General features: G+C 53.5%; 1 protein-coding gene across 1 annotated transcript in view; it reads left to right on the forward strand.

Moving 5' to 3' along the window:
* Positions 1-17537, forward strand: part of LOC139232825 (rho guanine nucleotide exchange factor 15-like) — a 72780-nt gene that overhangs the window by 8438 nt on the left and 46805 nt on the right. The window contains exons 2-3 of the mRNA XM_070863319.1: positions 10126-10660; positions 15802-16659. Of these exons, the coding sequence (XP_070719420.1) occupies positions 10165-10660; positions 15802-16659 (1354 nt within the window). The 5' untranslated portion in view covers positions 10126-10164. The remainder of the gene's footprint in view (positions 1-10125; positions 10661-15801; positions 16660-17537) is intronic.

Genomic DNA, 17537 nt, shown 5'->3' on the forward strand with positions numbered 1-17537 from the left:
TTAGCGTCCTCGACCAGGCCAACGTCCCCAGCATCGAAGCACTGACCACACACGACCAGCTCCGCTGGGCAGGCCACATTGTTCGCATGCCTGACACGAGACTCCCAAAGCAAGCGCTCTACTCAGAACTCCTGCATGGCAAGCCAATCAAAGGTGGGCAGAGGAAACGTTACAAGGGACACCCTCAAAGCTTCCCTGATAAAATGCAACATCCCCACCGACACCTGGGAGTACCCTGGGCCAAAGACCAGTCTGCCCTAAGTGGAGGAAGAGCATCCGGGAGGGCGCTGAGCACCTCGAGTCTCGTCGCCGAGAGCGTGCAGAAAGCAAGCGCAGGCAGCGGAAGGAGCGTGCGGCAAACCAGTCCCACCCTCCCCTTCCCTCAACCACTGTCTGTCCCACCTGTGACAGAGACTGGAATTCCCGTATTGGACTGTTCAGCCACCTGAGAACTCACTTTTAGAGTGGAAGCAAGTCTTCCTCGATTCCGAGGGACTGCCTCTGATGATGATTGGCACTGGGAAGAACTCCCCCTGCTCTTCCTCGAAATAGTGCCATGGGATCTTTTACGTCCACTTGAGAGAGAGTAGACGGGGCCCTCGGTTTGACGGCACCTCCGACAGTGCGGCGCTCCCTCAGCATTGCACTGCGAGTGTCGGCCTGGATTTATCTGCTCAAAGTCCCTGTTGTGGGACACGAACCCACAACCTTCTGACTCGGGAGCCGAGCGTGATAGCCCACTGAGCCAGTAATCACAGCCGACATTCGGCTGGGCGCCTCTCTCTGTCGGCCGGAACGGACACGACGGACCGAATGGCCTCAGTCTGTGCCGTGAGCTTCTACGATTGACCGGCCGATCTCCTGCGATGGGGCCTCCATGTCGGCTTGCAGCACACCCTGGCAATGCCGAGCTGTGAACCTGGCCTGCCCCTTTAAGGCTGCCTCTCGGCTATGGGGAAGTAGTGAGCTCCTCAAGTCACTCGGAAGCTAATTATCGTCATTGTCAGAAGTTTCTCGGGCGGCACCTGCCTGTGTCATTGTCCTATTATCCCCTCAGGTTATTTTCTATGTCAGATTCCTCTTGAAAATAACAAGAACTGCCACTTGTATCGGGTCTTTCTCAAATTTGGGCCTTCTAGAAGTGCTTTGCAGCCGGTGAATGCACTTCAAAAAAGTAAGTCATTGTAAGCATAGAATCAGAGAACGGTTACAGCGCAGGAGGTGGCCATTGGGCCCGTCAAGCCCCGTGCCGGCTCTCTGCAAGAGCACCTCAGTCAGTCCCACTCTCCCCCCGCCCTTTCCCCGTAACCCTGCAATTTTCCCCTTCAGGAACTTATCCAACTCCCTTTTGAAAGCCGCGATTGAGTCTGCCTCCACCGCCCTCTCAGGCAGCGCATTCCAGATCCTAACCACTCGCTGCGTAAAAAGGTTTATCCTCGTGTCGCCTTTGGTTCTTCTGCCAATCGCCGTAAATCTGTGTCCCTCTGGTTCCTGACCCTTCCGCCAATGGGAACAGTCTCTCTCGGTCTACTCTGTCTGGACCCCTCCTGATCAAATCTCCTCTCAACCTTCTCTGCTCCAAGGAGAACAACCCCGGCTTCTCCAGTCTGTCCACTTAACCGACGTCCCTCATCCCTGGAACCATCCTCGTCAATCTCCTCCGCACCCTCTCTAAGGCCTTCACATCCTTCCTAAAGTACGGTGCCCAGAATTGGACACAATGCTCCAGTTGGGGCCGAACCAGTGTTTTATACAGGTTCATCATAATTTTCACACTTTTGTACTCTCCGTCTCTATTTATGAAACCCAGGATCCCGTAAGCCTTCTTAACTGCTTTCTCAACCTGTCCTGTCACCTTCAACGAGTTGTGCATGCATGCCCCCAGTAATGTGGGAAACGCAGCAGTCAATTTGCGCACAGCAAGTTCCCACAAACAGCAATGTGATGATGACCCAGATAATCTGTTTTTTTTTGTGATGTTGATTGAGGGATTAATATTGGCCCCAGGACACCAGGAACAACTCCCCCCCGCTCTTCTTCGAAATAGTGCCATGGGATCTTTTACGTCCACCCGAGAGAGCAGACGGGGCCTCGGTTTAACGTCTCATCTGAAAGATGGGACCTCCGACAGTGCGACGCTGCCTCAGTACTGCACTGGGAGTGTCAACCTGAATTACGCGCTTGAGTCTCTGGAATGGGACTTGAACCCACAACCTTCTGCATTCTTTTGGATTCCGAGTGTTAGTGATGAAGCGTGACATACCTGGTCTGCATTGAAATGTTCTTCTGATCAAGTATAACTGGTTTGCCCAGAACCTTTACCATTGGATTAGAGTGTCAGCAACCAGTAGATTCCTAACCGGTAGATATTTCATCCTCCCATTGCATGCCCTGGGCTATGACTGAAATTAATGTTGTCAGTGTCAGCCGTGTGCTCAGTGGGTAGCACACTCTGTGAGTCAGAAGATCGTGGGTTCGAGTCCCACTCCAGGGTCTTGTGCACAGAATCCCAGGCTGAAACTCCCAGTGCAGTGCTGAGGGAGCGCCGCACTGTCGGAGGGGCAGTGCTGAGGGAGCGCCGCGCTGTCGGAGGGGCAGTGCTGAGGGAGCGCCGCACTGTCTGAGGGGCAGTGCTGAGGGAGCGCCGCGCTGTCGGAGGGGCAGTGCTGAGGGAGCGCCGCACTGTCGGAGGGGCAGTGCTGAGGGAGCGCCGCACTGTCGGAGGGGCAGTGCTGAGGGAGCGCCGCGCTGTCGGAGGGGCAGTGCTGAGGGAGCGCCGCGCTGTCGGAGGGGCAGTGCTGAGGGAGCGGCGCGCTGTCGGAGGGGCAGTGCTGAGGGAGCGGCGCGCTGTCGGAGGGGCAGTGCTGAGGGAGCGGCGCACTGTCGGAGCGGCAGTGCTGAGGGAGCGCCGCACTGTCGGAGGGGCAGTGCTGAGGGGGCGGCGCACTGTCGGAGCGGCAGTACTGAGGGAGCGCCGCACTGTCGGAGGTGCCATCTTTCGGATGAGACGTTAAACCGAGGCCCCGTCTGCTCTCTCAGGTGGACCTAAAAGATCCCACTGCCACTATTTCAAAGAAGAGCAGGGGAGTTCTCCCCGGTGTCCTGGGGCCAATATTTATCCTTCAATCAACACCAAGAAACAGATTATCCGGGTCATTATCACGCTGCTGTGTGTGGGAGCTTGCTGTGCGCAAATTGGCTGCAGCGTTTCCCACATTACAACAGTGACTGCACTCCAAAAGTACTTCATTGGCTGTAAAGCGCTTTGAGACGTCCGGTGGTCGTGAAAGGCACGATATAAATGCAAGGTCTTTTTTTTTTCTTCCCCTCCCCTCCCTTCCCCTCTCCTCCCTCCCTCCCTTCCCTCTGCGAGCAGTTGATTTAAATCCGCCTGCAATCTATGGATCTGATTCAAAACCAACACACCCAGCCCCTCGGTACATATTGGAGCAGCAAACCTGCTGTACATTCCCCTGGAGCCTGCCTTGGAGAGTGTCCAGCGCAGGTCCACCATGAGGGAGTTGGATAAGTGCCCGAAAGAAAAAAAATTGCAGGGCTACAGGGGAAAGGGCGGGGGAGTGGGACTGGCTGAGGTGCTCTTGCAGAGAGCCGGCACGGGCTTGACGGGCCGAATGGCCTCCTTCTGTGCTGTAACCATTCTCTGATTCGATGAATTATACCCGGGGCTGAGAGAACAGGTTAAGTGGTGAGGACAGGTTGCATAATCTTGGATTGTATTCCCTCAGATTTAGAAGATTGTGGAGTGATCTAATCAAAGTGTTTGATATAGTTTCTCTCTTATCTACCTTATCCTCTTAATCGCCTGAAAACTCCGATCAAATCACCCCTTAACCACCTTAACTCCAGGGAATACAGCACTGGTTTGTGCAATCTCTCTTCGTAACTTAACCCTTGGAGTCCGGGTATCACTCTGGTAAACCTACGCTGCACTCCCTCCAAGACCAATGTGTCCCTTGTAAGGCTGGGGGTCAATTTGAGCGCTCAACACGTGAGATCGATTAGCTATTTGTTGGGTAAGTGTATCAAGGGGTATGGAGCAAAGGCCAGGAAATGGAGTTGAGGTACAGACCAGCCGTGATCTCATTGGATGGCGGAGCAGGCTCGAAGGGCCCCTCTTGTTCCTATCACCTGAGGTAGCGTGGGAGCAAGGCCATCAAAAAAGCAAACCAGGAACTAGGGTTTATTTCTGGAGGTATAGAATTGAAGCGTACGGAAGTTATGCTAAACCTGTATCGCACCGTGGTTAGACCACACTCTGAGCCCTGCGTACAGTTCTGGTCGCCATATTATAAAAAGGATATAGAGGCACTGGAGAGGGTGCGGAGAAGATTTACAAGGATGATACCAGAAATGCGAGGGTGTACATATCAGGAAAGGATGAACAGGCTGGGTCTCTTCTCATGGGGGGGGGGGAAAGAAGGCTGAGGGGTGACCTAATAGAGGTCTTTAAAATGATGAAAGATTTTGATAGAGTGGGTACAGAGAGAGTGTTTCCACTTGTGGGGAAGAGCATAACTAGAGGCCGTCAATATAAGGTAGTCACCCAGAAATCCAATGGGGAATTCAAGAACAACAAATTGTATTTATATAGCGCCTTTAATGTAGTAATTCATCCCAAGGTACTTCACAGGAGTATTATAAAACAAGAAAATATATTTGACACCGAGCCACATAATAAGAAATTAAGGCAGATGAACAAAAGCTTGGTCGAAGAGGTAGGTTTTAAGGAAGAAAGAGAGGCGGAGAGGTTTAGGGAGGGAGTTCCAGAGCTTAGGGCCCAGGCAACAGAAGGCACGGCCACTGATGGTGGAGCGATTATAATCAGGGATGCTCAAGGGGGCAGAATTAGACAGAGATAGGGAGTGGGGCGAGGGCTATGGAGGGATTTGTAAACCAGGATGAGAATTTTAAAATTGAGGCATTGCCAGACTGGGAGCCAATGTAGGTCAGCGAGCACAGGGGGTGATGGGTGAGTGGGACTCGGTGCGAGTTAGGACACGGGGCAGCGAGCACAGGGGGTGATGGGTGAGCGGAACTCGGTGCGAGTTAGGACACGGGGGCGGCGAGCACAGGGGGTGATGGGTGAGCGGGACTCGGTGCGAGTTAGGACATGGGGCAGCGAGCACAGGGGGTGATGGGTGAGTGGGACTCGGTGCGAATTACGACACGGGGCAGCGAGCACAGGGGGTGATGGGAAGTGCGTAACTAGAGGCCATCAATATAAGACAGTCACCAATAAATTCAATGGGGAATTCAGAAGGGAAACTCCTTTACCCAGAGAGGGGTGAGAATGTGGAACTCGCTGCCACAGGGAGGGGTTGAGGCGAATAGTATCGATGCATTTAAGGGGAGGCTGGACAAACATATGGGGGAGAAGGGAATAGAGGGTTATGCTGATAGATTTAGATGAGGAAAGACTGGAGGAGGCTCGAGTGGGGCATAAACACCGGCATGGACTGGTTTGGCTGAATATCCTCTAAGGTCTCGCCATGGAAAATTTGCCTGTACATTTACCCTGGTGACTGTGCTGTGAGCTATTTAAATTGCGATGCATTGTGATACTCGCGTGATTCACACGGAATATGCTGTGCGGCTAGGTTTGTTCCTCTTCACCTTTTTACATTCTCTGAGCCATTTCCTTCGTATTTCTAACCACCTGGAGGGGAAGTGCGAATGGCTGCAGTCACGTCTCACTGCACTGACGTTCTGACGTTCTGCCGATCTGCGTGGCAGCGCTCGTGCGCACGTTGAAAGGGCCTGAATTTCTATAGCGCCTTTCGTGACCTCGGGTCGTCCCCGAAGCGCTTGACGGCAAACGGAGTACTTATTTTGAAGCGTAGCCACCCGTCGCCATAGCGACGGGAGTAGGCCCTCGAGCCTACTCCCGATCCAATGGGATCGCGGCTGATCGGCGACCCGACCCCGCCCCGGCGTAGGAAACGCGGCAGACAAATTTTGCGCACAGCAAGCTGCCACAAAAACCCGCAATCTGTTGGTTGGGGGGATAAATATTGACCAGGGCACTGGGGGGAGGTGGGGTGGGGTGGGGGAACTTCCCTTGGTGGTTCTTCCGATAGCGCCGTGAGATCTTTCACATCCTCCTGCGAGGGCAGCACGGTGTTGTCTCGTCCGAAAGACGGCACCTCCGGCAGTGCGGCATTCCCTTGGCACTGCGCTGGGGAGTGTGGGCCTAGCTTTTGTGCTCCAATCTCTGGAGTGGGACTTGAACCCGCGACCTTGAACCCACGACCTTCTGACCCCCAAGGCGAGGACGCGCGACCCAAGGCTGACACCTATTAGTCCCTACTAATCCAGCAAATATCTTAACGCTCTTTTAAACAACCTCAGTGATGTGCGGCCTTATGAGAATTTACCTTGACGACCGTTAGTGAAGCAGCAATAGCGGCCGGGTTAATGAGGGCCCTAGGCTCGCCGAAGAACATCGGCCCATCGAATAAATGTAGGGAAAAAAATTTAGAGGCCTCCCAAATAGGCTGAATAGAATCGACAATAAGAGACGAAAAACAAGACCGAGGAAAATAAATTCACTTGTTGACAGGTTGAACCTCTCTTATCCGGAACTCTTGGGACCCGGCCTGTTCTGGACAAGGGATTTTTTCCGGACGAGGGGTGGTCACGTTAAATTGGATGGTACAGGTACTGAGCAAGGTGATATTGGGGCTGGCTGGCTTGAGGCTGGGAGTGCGGCAGAGAGATTGGGGGAGGGGTCGGGGGGGGCGGGGGATGGCAGGGTCAGGCCAGCGATTGCGGGAGTCGGCAGCAAGGAAGGACTTCAATTTGTTCATGTCGGAGTTCTGCGCATGCGCCACCCGGTGGCCGGGAGTGGTTCTGGACGAGGGGTGGTTCTGGATAAGGGAGTTCTGGATAAGGGAGATTCAACTTGAGAGGTGATCTTATCGAAACGTATAAGATTATGAGGGGGCTTGACCAGGTGGATGCAGAGAGGATGTTTCCACTGGTGGGGGAGACTAGAACTAGGGGGCATAATCTTAGAATAAGGGGCCGCCCATTTAAAACTGAGATGAGGAGGAATTTCTTCTCTCAGAGGGTTGTAAATCTGTGGAATTCTCTGCCTCAGAGAGCTGTGGAGGCTGGGACATTGAATATATTTAAGACAGAGATAGATAGTTTCTTAACCGATAAGGGAATAAGGGGTTATGGGGAACGGGCAGGGAAGTGGAGCTGAGTCCATGATCGGATCAGCCATGATCGTATTAAATGGCGGAGCAGGCTCAAGAGGCCGTATGGCCTGCTCCTGCTCATATTTCTTATATTCTTATGTACCTAAATATCTGAATGTACCTATATATACTAATGTATAGTATTAAGCAGTCCCTTGTGTCGAGGATGCCTTGCTTCCACACCAAAAAGGGATGAGTTCACAGGTGTTTCAATGAAGGACCTAATATTCCGATCCCGAACTACATCCTGAAGGATGGAAGATGCCTGTGGGTGGATTTTTTTAACGTGGGGTGACCGTTGCACACCAGCCACCACACGGGGCTTGACAGAGCGAGGTCTTGGTCCAGTGGCAAGGGTTAACCAGGAAGACTGGAGACCAGCTCTGCTGCACGGACCTAGTGCGCGCACATATCGCAGTGTGGGCTGGGCCCGTGCTGCCCCTGGGCCCTCGCCTCTCCTTGGCCCCTATTTACACTAATGTACCGAAATACAGAAGTACCTATATACACTAATGTACTGATATACAGAAGTACCTATATACACTAATGTACCTATATACAGAAGTACCTATATACACTAATCTACCGATATACAGAAGTACCTATGTACACTAATGTACTGATATACAGAAATACCTATATACACTAATGTACCCATATACACTAATGTACCTATATACAGAAGTACCTATATACACTAATCTACCGATATACAGAAGTACCTATGTACATTAATCTACCGATATACAGAAGTACCTATATACACTAAAGTACCGATATACAGAACAGAATATGTACTGGCCTGTTTTATTTCACATGTTAGTGAGAGAAATTTGCAGACATGTCTAGGAATCTAGTATTGCGATGTTACCGGGTCCAGAATATATACCGACTTGATACACAATATATGCTTTCCTTACCGGCCTACGTTTTCATACTCCGAATCAGATTCATATACATCATATGATAACCATGAACAAACAGAACTATCGGCCCATGTGAACCAGTTTGCCCCCAGGCCCATCAGGCTCTGAATCCGGGTCTGGATTTAATAATGAGAGCTGTTGAAATCTCGCTCTCAGTGCCTGGCTGTACTGTGACGTTTGGGAGACTCTCTGATTGTCGAGCATGCTTAAGGCGGTGATGTCTCTAATCGTCATTGTGGGTATTGCGTCTTGTGGCACACGGCACTGTTTATCTTTCATTCGATGAATAACACGGTGAAAAGCAATAACCCATAAAGGTCAAGCAACCAGGCTGCGAGGTTTTCATACTCCGAATCAGAATCATATATATTGTGTTCCTCACACAGATGAGGCTGCACACAGGGAGGTTAAAGTAACAGTGACCTCAGTCTTTATTAAGACACTCCAGAGTGAGGAACAGGCCGGCATATGTACAGTGCTCCCAAGGGATGCTGGGATCCCTTGGGACTTCAGGGGATGCGCTCCCTGGTGGCGGAACATGGGACTGCATGCTTTGCAGATACACAACAATATACGTCATGTAATGATCATGAACAAACCTAACGATCGGCCCATGTGGACCAGTTTGCCCCAGGCCCATCAGACCCTGAATCCGGGCCTGGGTTTATGAGAAGAGACTGGATCGACTGGGCCTGTATTCACTGGAGTTTAGAAGAATGAGAGGGGATCTCGTAGAAACATATAAAATTCTGACGGGTTTAGACAGGTTAGATGCAGGAAGAATGTTCCCGATGTTGGGGAAGTCCAGAACCAGGGGACATAGTCTAAGGATAAGGGGTAAGCCATTTAGGACCGAGATGAGGAGAAACTTCTTCACCCAGAGAGTGGTTAACCTGTGGAATTCCCAGCCGCAGAGAGTTGTTGATGCCAGTTCATTGGATATATTCAAGAGGGAGTTAGATATGGCCCTTGCGGCTAAAGGGATCAAGGGGTATGGAGAGAAAGCAGGAAAAGGGGTACTGAGGTGAATGATCAGCCATGATCTTATTGAATGGTGATGCAGGCTCGAAGGGCCGAACGGCTTGCTCCTGCACCTATTTTCTATGTTTCTGTCACCGAGTAGGGTGACCATGATTTTGCAATAGCTTCCTGTGTACGGTAGCATAGTGGTTATGTTCCTGGACTAGTAATCCAGACCCTGCACTAATGATCCAGAGGCCCGAGTTCAAATCCCACCACGGCAGTTGGGGAATTTAAATTCAGTTAATTAAATAAATCTGGAATAAAAAGCGTCAGAATAAATTTAAGACCGAGATAGACCAATAAGGGAGTAAAGGGTTATGGGGAGCGGGCGGGGAAGTGGAGCTGAGTCCATGATTTGGATCAGCCATGATCGTATTAAATGGCGGAGCAGGCTCGAGGGGCCGAATGGCCGACTCCTTCTCCCATAAAACTACCGGATTGTCGTTTTAAAAACCCATCTGGTTCACTAATGTCCTTCAGGGAAGGAAATCTGCTGCCCTTACCCGGTCTGGGCCTACATGTGACTCCAGACCCACAGCAATGTGGTTGACTCTTAACTGCCCCACTGAAATGGCCCAGCGAGACACTCCGTTGTGCCAAACCGCCACGACAAAGTCAGCACTGTGTGGGAGCACCTTCACCACACGGGACTGCAGCGGTTCAAGAGAAGCGGGGGGAATTTTCCCCGGTGTCCCGGGGCCAATATTTATCCCTCAATCAACGTAACAAAAAAAACCAGATTGATCTGGGTCATTATCGCATTGCTGTCTGTGGGAGCTTGCTGTGCGCAAGTTGGCATTTCCCACATTACAACAGTGACTGCACTCCTCCACCCCCCCCAAAAAAAGTACTTCATTGGCTGTAAAGCGCTTTGAGGCGTCTGACGGTCATGAAAGGCGCTATATAAATGCAAGTCTTTCTGACTTAACAGTTTTGCTTTGTTTTGTTTGCAGGCAAATGCCGGTTGCTGGCGCGAAGTACTTGTAATTAAAATGGCGGCAACGGTCAAAGCGCCCACGGAGACGGAGATGCCGAAACAGGCCGCCAAGCCGCCATTGAAACCGAAACCCGCCGCGCTGGCCCACGTCGCCGGGACCCAGCCCTCCGCCAGCCTAGGACCTTCCGCCGAGGGTCCGAGGAGCGTCGCCCAGGCGAGGCCGCCCAGGCCCCCGGCCCCCGCCCGGCCGCCAGCCTCTGGCGGCGAGGCCCTCTCCGGCTCCGGCAACGTGCGGCTGATGCGCGAGCTCTTCAGCCAGGCTGCGGGCGCGGCGGCCAAGGGGAAGCCGCCTCCTCAGGGCCTCAAGCGGTCGGAGTCGGCGCGGGATGCGACCGACGGGGCCCTGCCGGTGCCGAAAGCCCGGCGCAGGCGCACGCCGAAGTGGGCGCCGCGGCAGGACGCGGTGACGGACCGCGGGGGCGGGGGCTTGGCGCTGGAACCGGCCAAGGCGCCTGTCGGCGACTTGCAGCCGAGCCAGGAAGTCTCGACAGGTACGTGAAGCGGAGGCGATCGTTCTCGTCCGTTCCCCCCCACACCCCCACCCCTCCCGTGATTGGTCGGCCAATCTGAGAGCGTGTCAGCCAATGGCTCAGTGGGCACACTCTCCTCTGACTCAGAAGGTTCAAGTCTGACTCCGTGGACCTTGAGCACAAGGCAACACACAAACTTACAGCGCAGAAGGGGGCCATTTCGGCCCATCGTGTCCGCGCCGGCCCTCAGTCAGCAGCCCTGAAGGTTACATATAAACCCATGAACAATGGCGGAAAGTTTAAGAGCACCCGGCCCAACCAGTCCGTCCCGTACCCCTTGCACCGAAACATTCTACACTCCACCCCAACGTGATCTCCTGGAAGAGGCAAAAAACCAGATTTAAAATCCCCGGCCAATTTGGGGGTGGAAAAAAATCTGGGAAAATTCCTCTCCGACCCATCCGGGCGATCGAAACTAAATCCATGGCGACGCTCCCAGTGCAGTGCTGAGGGAGTGCCGCACTGTCGGAGGTGCCGTCTTTCACATAACTTTAAATGTCAACTTTTTACGTTGATTGGGGGCTAAACGTTGGCCAAGGACACTGGGGAGAACTCGCCTGCTCTTCTTCCAATACTGCAGTAGGTTCTTTTACATCCATCTGAGAGAGCAGACGGGGCCTCGAGTTTAACGTCCAAACCGAATAACGGCACCTCCGACAGTGCAGCGCTCCCTCAGTACTCCCTTAGACAACACCTGGGATACTGTGCACAGTTTTGGTCTCCTTATCTAAGGAAGGATATACTTGCCTTGGAGATGGTGCAACGAACCTTTTGTGTTTCATGCACAAGGACCCCCAGGTCCCGCTGTACTGCGGCACTTTGCAATCTTTCTCCATTTAAATAATAACTTGCTCTTTGATTTTCTTCTGCCAAATTGCATGACCTCACACTTTCCAACATTATACTCCATCTGCCAAATTTTCACCCGCTCACTTAGCCTGTCCATGTCCTTTTGCAGATTTTTTGTGTCCTCCTCACACACTGCTTTTCCTCCAATCTTTGTATCATCAGCAAACTTAACTACGTTACACTCGGTCCCTTGTTCCAAGTCGTTAATATAGATTGTAAATAGTTGGTGTCCCAGCACTGATCCCTGCGGCACCCCACTGGTTATTGATTGCCCAACTAAGAATGAACCATTTATCCTGACTCTCTGATTTCTGTTCGTTAGCAATCCTCTATCCATGCTAATATATTACCCCCAACCCCGTGAACTTTTATCTTGTGCAGTAACCTTTTATGTGGCACCTTGTCAAATGCCTTCTGGAAGTCCAAATACACCACATCCACTGGTTCCCCTTTATCCACCCTGTTTGTTACATCCTCAAAGAATTCCAGCAAATTTGTCAAACATGACTTCCCCTTCATAAAGCCATGCTGACTCTGCCTGACTGAATTTTGCTTTTCCAAATGTCCTGCTACTGCTTCTTTAATAATGGTCAACATTTTCCCAACCACAGATGTTAGGCTAACTGGTCTATAGTTTCTGCTTTTTGTCTGCCTCCTTTTTTAAATAGGGGCGTTACATTTGCAGTTTTCCAATCTGCTGGCACCGCCCCAGAATCTAGGGAATTTTGGCAAATTACAACCAATGCATCCAACATACAAGATTCTGAGGGGGCTTGACAGGGTAGATGCAGGGAGGATGTTTCCCCCGGGCTGGGGAGTCTAGAACCAGGGGTCACACAGTCTCAGGATAAGGGGTCGGCCATTTAGGACTGAGATGAGGAGGAATTTCTTCCCTCAGAGGGTGGTGAATCTTTGGAATTCTCTGCCCCAGAGGGCTGTGGATGCTGAGTAGGGGAGGAGGGGGGGGGGCGGGGGTGGATCTCCTGGTGTCCTGACCGACATTCCTCCACAACCAACACCACCGGGTTACCTGCTCACTGAGCTGGTTTGTGGGGGCTTGCTGTGCGCACACTGGGGCAGCCACGTGTGCCTAGGTAACACCAGGGACCGCACTTCAAAAGTACTTCATTGGCTGTGAACCGCCATTGGCTGTGAACTCGCCCCCTCCCTATCTCTCTAACCCGAGATCTCTGCTCTCCTCCAATTCTGGCCTCTTGCGCATCCCTGATTTCCATCACGCCACCATCGGCAGTCTTGTCTTCAGCTCCCGAGGCTCTAAGCTCTGGAATTCCCTCCCTAAACCTCTCTACCTCTCTCTCCTCCTTAAGACGCTCCTTTAAACCCTACCTCTGTGACTAAGCTTTTGCTCACCTGCCCTTACGTGGCTCGGTGTCAAATTTTGCCTGATTACGCTCCTGTGAAGCTTCTTGGGATTGCTTTACTATGTTCTACCAGCTCCCCAACTTCTGTCTGAGACTGAACCACAGTGTTGGCAACCTTGGTCTGAAAATATCAGTGGAAAGTGGCACTTAACTCGAGCTAAACTGTGTGCATCAGGCTTGGCTCAGTCTTGGTGTCATATTGGACCCTGAAACGAGCTTTCGACCCCATATCCACAGCATAACTAAGACCGCCTATTTCCACCTCCGTAACATCGCCCGTCTCCGCCCCTGCCTCAGCTCATCCGCTGCTGAAGCCCTCATCCATGCCTTTGTTACTTCCAGACTTGACTATTCCAACGCACTCCTGGCTGGCCTCCCACCTTTTACCCTACATAAACTAGAGGTGATCCAAAACTCGGCTGGCCCGTGTCCTAACTTGCACCGAGTCCCGCTCACTCATCACCCCCTGTGATCGCTGACCCGTGTCCTAACTCGCACCAAGTCCCGCTCACCCATCACCCCCTGTGATCGCTGACCCGTGTCCTAGTTCGTACCGAGTCCCGCTCACCCATCACCCACTGTGATCGCTGACCCGTGTCCTAACTCGCACCGAGTCCCGCTCACCCATCACCCCCTGTGATCGCTGCCCCATGTCCTAACTCGCACCGAGTCCCGCTCACCCATCACCCCCTGTGCTCGCTGCCCCGTGTCCTAACTCGCACCGAGCCCCGCTCACCCATCACCTCCTGTGATCGCTGACCCGTGTCCTAACTCGCACCGAGTCCCGCTCACCCATCACCCCCTGTGCTCGCTGCCCCATGTCCTAACTCGCACCGAGTCCCGCTCACCCATCACCCCCTGTGCTCGCTGCCCCGTGTCCTAACTCGCACCGAGTCCCGCTCACCCATCACCCCCTGTGCTCGCTGCCCCGTGTCCTAACTCGCACCGAGTCCCGCTCACCCATCACCCCCTGTGCTCGCTGCCCCGTGTCCTAACTCGCACCGAGTCCCGCTCACCCATCACCCCCTGTGCTCGCTGCCCCGTGTCCTAACTCGCACCGAGTCCCGCTCACCCATCACCCCCTGTGCTCGCTGCCCCGTGTCCTAACTCGCACCGAGTCCCGCTCACCCATCACCCCCTGTGCTCGCTGACCCCGTGTCCTAGTTCGCACCGAGTCCCGCTCACCCATCACCCGCTGTGCTCGCTGCCCCGTGTCCTAACTCGCACCGCGACCCACTCACCCATCACCCCCTGTGCTCGCTGACCTACATTGGCTCCCAGTTTAGCAACACCTCGATTTTCAAAATTCTCATCCTTGTTTTCAAATCCCTCCATGGCCCTCGCCCCCTCCCTATCTCTGTAATCTCCTCCAGCCCCACAACCCCTCCCCCCACCCCCCCCGAGATATCTGCACTCCTCTAATTCTGCCCCCTTGAGCATCCCTGATTATAATCGCTCCACCATCGGTGGATGTGCCTTCTGTTGCCTGGGTCCCAAGCTCTGAAACTCCCTCCCTAAACCTCTCCGCCTCTCTACCTCGCTCTCCTCCTACAAGACGCTCCTTAAAACCTACAACTTTGACAAAGCTTTTGGTCACCTGCGCTAATTTCTACTTGTGTGGCTCGGTGTCAAATTTTTATCGAATAACACTGTTGTGAAACGGCTTGGGATGTTTCACTACATTAAAGACGATTTATAAATACAAGTTGTTGTTGTTAAAGGTACGACAGATTGAACCTCCCTTATCCAGAACTCCATTATCCAGAACTCCCCTATCCAGAACTCCCTTATCCGGAACCACCCCTCGTCCAGAACCATTCCCGGCCACCGGGTGGCGCATGCAAATTGACGTCCTTCCTCGCTGCCGACTCCTGCAATCGCTGGCCTGACCCCCCCCCCCCACCACGATCTCTCTGCCGCACTCCCAGCCCCAAGCCAGCCAGCCCCGATATCCCCTTGCTCTGTCCCTGTACCACCCCTCGTCTGGAAAAATCCCTTATCCGGAACAGGCCAGGTCCCGAGGGTTCTGGAAACCTGTAAACAAGTGAATCTATTTTCCTCGGTCTTGTTTTTACTCTCATTGTCTATTCTATTCAGCTTATTTGGGAGGCCTTATATTTTTTCCTACATTTATTTGGTTGGCCTGGGGACAGGTCCGAGGTCTTACTACAGTTATATAGGCTGCACCTGGAGTGTTGTGTGCAGTTTTGGTCTCCTTACCTAGGGAAAGATATACTTGCCATAGAGGGAGTGCAGCGAAGGTTCACCAGACTGATTCCTGGGATGGCAGGACTGTCGTATGGGGAGAGATTGGGTCGACTGGGCCTGTATTCACTAGAGTGTAGAAGAATGAGAGGGGATCTCATTGAAAGGTATAAAATTCTGACCGGGTTGGACAGACTGGATGCGGGGAGGATGTTCCCCCCCCGGGGCTGGGAAGTCTAGAACAAGGGATCACAGTCTCAGGATACGGGGTAGGAAATTTAGGACCTAGATGAGGAGAAATGTTTTCACTCAGAGGGCGGTGAACCTGTGGAATTCTCTACCACAGAAGGCTGTGGAGGCCAAGTCACTGAATATATTTAAGAGGGAGATAGATAGATTTCTAGAAACAAAAGGTATCAGGGGGTATGGGGAGAAAGGGGGAATATGGTGTTGAGATAGAGGATCAGCCATGATCATATTGAATGGCGGTGCAGGCTCGAAGGGCCGAATGGCCTACTCCTGCTCCTATTTTCTATGTCTGTTACGGGGAAGGGGAGGTCCAAGTAAATGAATCCAGTTGTTGTTGTTAAAGATGCTATAGAAATGCAATGTTTGTTTGGGGCGATGTAGACCCTACAAGTGACCCGTCGACCATTGTCTTTGCAGGGCTGCGATTGGAGGGGACGCCGGAACACAGTGATGCCTCTGAAGAGGGCGAGGCCGCTTGGCGCTGCTCCTCCGGCTGCCCGTGCGTGTGCCACGCGAAGCGGCCCGGGATGGTGCTCGTCTGGCGACGCGCGGGCACTTCGGGCACCTCGTCGTCGGACTCGTCGGAGGACGGCGGCGCCGGGCCGTTCCGCTTCCTCTTGCACATCACCGACGCGGAGCCCGAGGGCGGCGGGGAGGCGCGAGACGCGAACGGCAGCCGCTGCGACGTGGCGGAGGAGTCAGGCGAGGCGGCGGCGGCGGCGGAGCGAGAGGACGGCGCTCGAACGCCCCCCACCGTCCCGGAGCAAGCAGGGGAGGGGGACGCCGGCCCCCTCCCCCCCAAGCCGGACGACCGACACGAGGTCATGACCCCGCTGGACGAGATGCCCCGCCGGGCCGAAGAGCCCGCGCCGGCCGGCGGGGCGACGCCCGTTCCCGGCGCGGACGGCAGGCCCGTGGCGGCCGCCCGCCAGCCCAAGCCCCCGCGCCGGAGCAAGCCGCCCGCCGAGGCCAAGGAGGCCCCCCGGGTGCCCTCGCGCCGGCCCGCCGTGAACCGAAGGCCCGGCGCCGAGCCCGCCCGCATCCGCCAGCGCTACACCGCCGGCGACCTGGACAAGATCTCCAAGTGCGTGGACGGCTTGAACCTGCACATCCAGAAGCTGGAGCTGCCCCGGCTGAGCCAGGCCTCTTTGCCTATCCCCCTCCGTCTCTTCACCAGCGGTAACCTGAAGCCCCCCTGCCCCAAGGTGACTCGCTCGGCTCCCCCCAGCCCCAAGGAAAAGCATCTGCAGACCATTTATGACGAGATCGATATAGGTAATTGTTGGACGTCTTTCTTGCGCTTTTTCGTTTTGTCGCGTTAAAACATCAGATTAAACATGACATAGGAACTTAGGAACATAAGAAATAGGAGCAGGAGTGGGCCATTCGGCCCCTCGAGCCTGCTCCACCATTCAATAAGATCATGGCTGATCTGATCATGGACTCAGCTCCACTTCCCCGCCCGCTCCCCATAACCCGTCACTCCCTTGTCGCCCAAAAATCTGTCTATCTCCGCCTTAAATATATTCAATGTCCCAGCTTCCACAGCTCTCTGGGGTAGAGAATTCCACAGATTTACAACCCTCTGAGGGAAGAAATTCCTCCTCATCTCAGTTTTAAATGGGCGGCCCCTTATTCTAAGATTATGCCCCCTAGTTCTAGTCTTCCCCCATCAGTGGAAACATCCTCTCTGCATCCACCTTGTCGAGCCCCCTCATAATCTTATACATTTCGATGAGATCACCTCTCATTCTTCTGAATTCCCCCCGAGTCAAGGCCCAACCTACTCAACCTTTCCTCATAAGTCAACTCCCTCATCCCCGAATCAACCGAGTGAACCTTCTCTGAACTGCCTCCAAAGCAAGTATATCCTTTCGTAAATATGGAAACCAAAACTGCACGCAGTATTCCAGGTGTGGCCTCACCAATACCTTGTATAGCTGTAGCAATTGTTACACGCACACACACACACATGCACACACACGCACACACGCGCACACACGCACACACACGCACACACGCGCACACACGCGCACACACGCACACACGCGCACACACGCGCACACACGCGCACACACGCGCACACACGCGCACACACACGCACACACACGCACACACACACACACACACACTCAGTTGTAATCATGCCAGGA

The sequence above is a fragment of the Pristiophorus japonicus genome, chromosome 20, assembly GCF_044704955.1.
Source record: "Pristiophorus japonicus isolate sPriJap1 chromosome 20, sPriJap1.hap1, whole genome shotgun sequence".
In the NCBI taxonomy this organism is placed as follows: domain Eukaryota; kingdom Metazoa; phylum Chordata; class Chondrichthyes; family Pristiophoridae; genus Pristiophorus; species Pristiophorus japonicus.